The sequence below is a fragment of the Echinops telfairi genome, unplaced genomic scaffold, assembly GCF_000313985.2.
Source record: "Echinops telfairi isolate 266 unplaced genomic scaffold, ASM31398v2 ScPeMD7_3;HRSCAF=10, whole genome shotgun sequence".
NCBI lineage: Eukaryota > Metazoa > Chordata > Mammalia > Afrosoricida > Tenrecidae > Echinops > Echinops telfairi.
The window spans coordinates 61,384,127-61,387,046 of record NW_022103899.1 but is presented as its reverse complement, the minus strand read 5'-3'; the positions used below and the strand labels follow the sequence as shown (position 1 = coordinate 61,387,046).

General features: G+C 61.6%; 1 protein-coding gene across 1 annotated transcript in view; it reads left to right on the top strand.

Annotated features, from left to right (window-relative positions):
- Positions 1-1,302, top strand: part of IQCA1 (IQ motif containing with AAA domain 1) — a 121,434-nt gene extending 120,132 nt beyond the window's left edge. Inside the window, exons 19-20 of the mRNA XM_045294386.1 lie at positions 316-557; positions 840-1,302. Of these exons, the coding sequence (XP_045150321.1) occupies positions 316-557; positions 840-941 (344 nt within the window). The 3' untranslated portion in view covers positions 942-1,302. The remainder of the gene's footprint in view (positions 1-315; positions 558-839) is intronic.
- The last annotated feature ends 1,618 nt before the right edge of the window (positions 1,303-2,920 follow it).

The window sequence follows — 2,920 nt, the reverse complement described above, 5'->3', positions numbered from 1 at the left end:
GAAGTCCTGTGCCAGTGACCAACATGGGACACCATGGCGGGACATGTGCACGGGCTGTTGGGAAACGGTGCCCATAGACCTGGCTCCCAGTAGGGTTCACACCAAACCTCCATGTGTCACAGGTAAGGGGGCTGCACAGGGCCGTCAGACCAGGTCACCCCGCGGCACATGGCTCACTGACAAGGGGGGCTGCTTTCGAACCTTCCTCTCCCCGAGAGCAGGAGCTGGGCGGAGGTGGGGTTGGGGGGCCAACCCAGGGGGGCTCACCATGGACTGACGCTGCTCTCTGTGCCCTCTCCCCCATCCTGGACGAAGCAGTGCTGTGGGAACAGATCATCCAGCGCCACGGGGGCTTCCTGACAAAAACGCTGAACATCAGCTGCCTGGCCAAGGTCACCGACGGCTTCACCCAAGGCCACATTGTCCAGGTGGTCAAGCGCGTGCTGACCGAGCGCCGCCTGCGACAGCAGGCCCGCAGGCCGCTGAGTGCTGTGGAGTTCATCACGGTCCTCACCGGCATGGACCCCGTGTACAAGGAGGAGGAGGACAGCTTTAAGGTAAAGGGGCACCTCATCGTGGTTCCTACGCCTGCGGCCACGGGGTCCCTCCGCCTTGTCGCGGGCCTGCCTCTATTTCACCACCCTCTACCTCACCGAGCGGGAGGTCCTTCTCCAGGGTCTCTCCTGACCACATGTCGCTACAAGTCAGCATTGACTCCATGGCAGTGAGAGCCCACCGTGTGGTGGCCCCCTGACTCTCCCTGCCCAGCAGGCCCGCCTCTGTGAACACCCACTGGCCGGGCATCACATTTTGCTGAACAACAGTCTCTCTCCTTCCAGAGCTGGTATGCCAAAACCCCTCTGGGCAGGAGGCGAGCCCTGGCCCTCACCGGGGGTGACACAGAAAAGGACAAAGGCAAAAAGAAGGAGAAGAAGAAGTGACGCCTCCTGGAAAGCCGGCCCCCGCCCTCCCGAGAAAAGACTCCCAAGGAGGAGAAGACACTTCCAGACGGGGGGAGTTGAGCTCGTGCCAGGAGCTCACTGCCCCCTTCCCTGTGCAGCAGGCTGGGCCCGGCCCGTTGCCCCCGGCTGCCGTGTCTAGAACTTGTAGTTGTTTGTTCGCATAAAGTAAGTTTGCACATAACCCGCACCCCCTCGTCCCACCCCCCACAGCCCACCCCACATCGGACACCTCCTCTCGTGAGTAGGAATTGCCAGGCTTACAATGCCAGGGTCAGAGAACATTTTCACTCAGTGCCCATTGCCGCCACGGAGCCTGCTTGCTGTGAGCCGCCCCCACCCGCACCCCCACCCCGCACACACACACTGTACACTGCCTTGCCCGTGTTTGAATCCTTGAACACTTTGCTCTGTTAGAATATGTTATGTAGTGGAATAAAACCTTAAAACCGACCGTGTCGCGTGGCTGCCGGCCGGAGCCAAAAGGATCTCTCAGACGACTCATCCCCAAACTGCCAAGAAGGCCACCCTGGCGGGGCTGTGAGCTAATCGACATTGAGCTGCTAACAGAAAGGCCAGTGACGGACCCACCCGGCGGGAGGCGATGAGGCCGCCTGCTTCTGTAGAAGACTGACCACCTTGAAAACTCCCGGGGCCAGCTCTTCTCTGCCCCCCAGCCCGGGGTCGCTGTGAGTCAGAATCGAGCCGAGGGTGGGGGTTTGAAGATGGAGAGATGGAGGGCACTGAGGCTCAGGGTTCCTGGGTTTGGTTTTCAGAACACTGAGACCTCGGGGCTTGGCTGCCTCTGAACCCCCAGCTATTCAAGCAGTGGTGGGCTCAGAGTGGGGAAGGAAACCCCTCCAGCAGAGGCCCCCAGATGTGCTGGGTTCAGGCTGGGTGTCCAGAGAAACAAACCAGGGACATCGTCCGAGTCCAAGAAAGAGCTTGAAGCCCAGAAGCAAGCTGACATCCAGAAGGTGCCCCAGCCCGGTCCCACCCCAGCCCACTGGTCCCAGGCGAGCCGGCCAGGGCCTCTTCCGACCCCACAGGGTGTATCATCAGGAAGCAAGGAGCTCACAGGCCAGTGGGTACAGAGCCTTGTGGGTCCAAGTTTGGTGGGAGCCTGGCAGGGCACCAGAACTTCACAGGGCCAGCAGCCCCCATGGGGCCGTCCCTGGCAACAGACACCGAGTCCCAGTAAAGTCTCAGGAGGAGTAAGGTGAAGTGGCAGAGAGAGGGGCAGTTCTGCATGGCCTGGGTGGGAAGGTGAACTCTCAGAGTGCCCTTCCCAGTCCGACCACCGACAGCCAGGTCTCTCTGCGCCTCTCAGCCCAGCCTGGATCTCCCGCTTCCCCCGGGCACCCAGCAGCTGGCCCTCCAGTACTGCCCGAGAGCCTGCGGCCACCAGCAAGGATCTGTGCAAGGAAGGCTGAACCAGGCACGGGCTCGGGGAGACAGCCACCAAGCCAGAAGACTGTTCTCCCCATCTGTCCACTGGAACGAACCCAGCTTCCACAGCCGCCTCACACCCGAGGGGCCCCGCTTCCTGGCTGAGTCTGGGCCTGACCTGCCCGCCCCACCTGCCCGGGGCTGGCCTGTGTCAGGCTAGTGCCCCCCAACGGGGACTCCTGAAAGAGGGGTAGACCGCCCCCGCTCACCGCAGACTGCGGTGTCTCTCCAGGCCTTTCCATATGTCTCTGGGGAACACACTGCCCTTGTGATCTGAAAACCCATCACCACCGAGTCGATACCAGCCTGACGACGGGCCTCCTAAGGGAATGCCGCACGTGGGCGGACAGGCGGCTTTGGATCCGAAGTACATTTCCTCAGCATGTCGGAGGCAAGAATTCAGGGCATGGACTATCTTATCCAGGGGACCCTGCGGCCGGGTAGCCTGCATGGCTGTTAGGGTAGGGCCCTGGGCTGCAAATCACAAAGTCCAAAAAGCCTCACTGCCACCC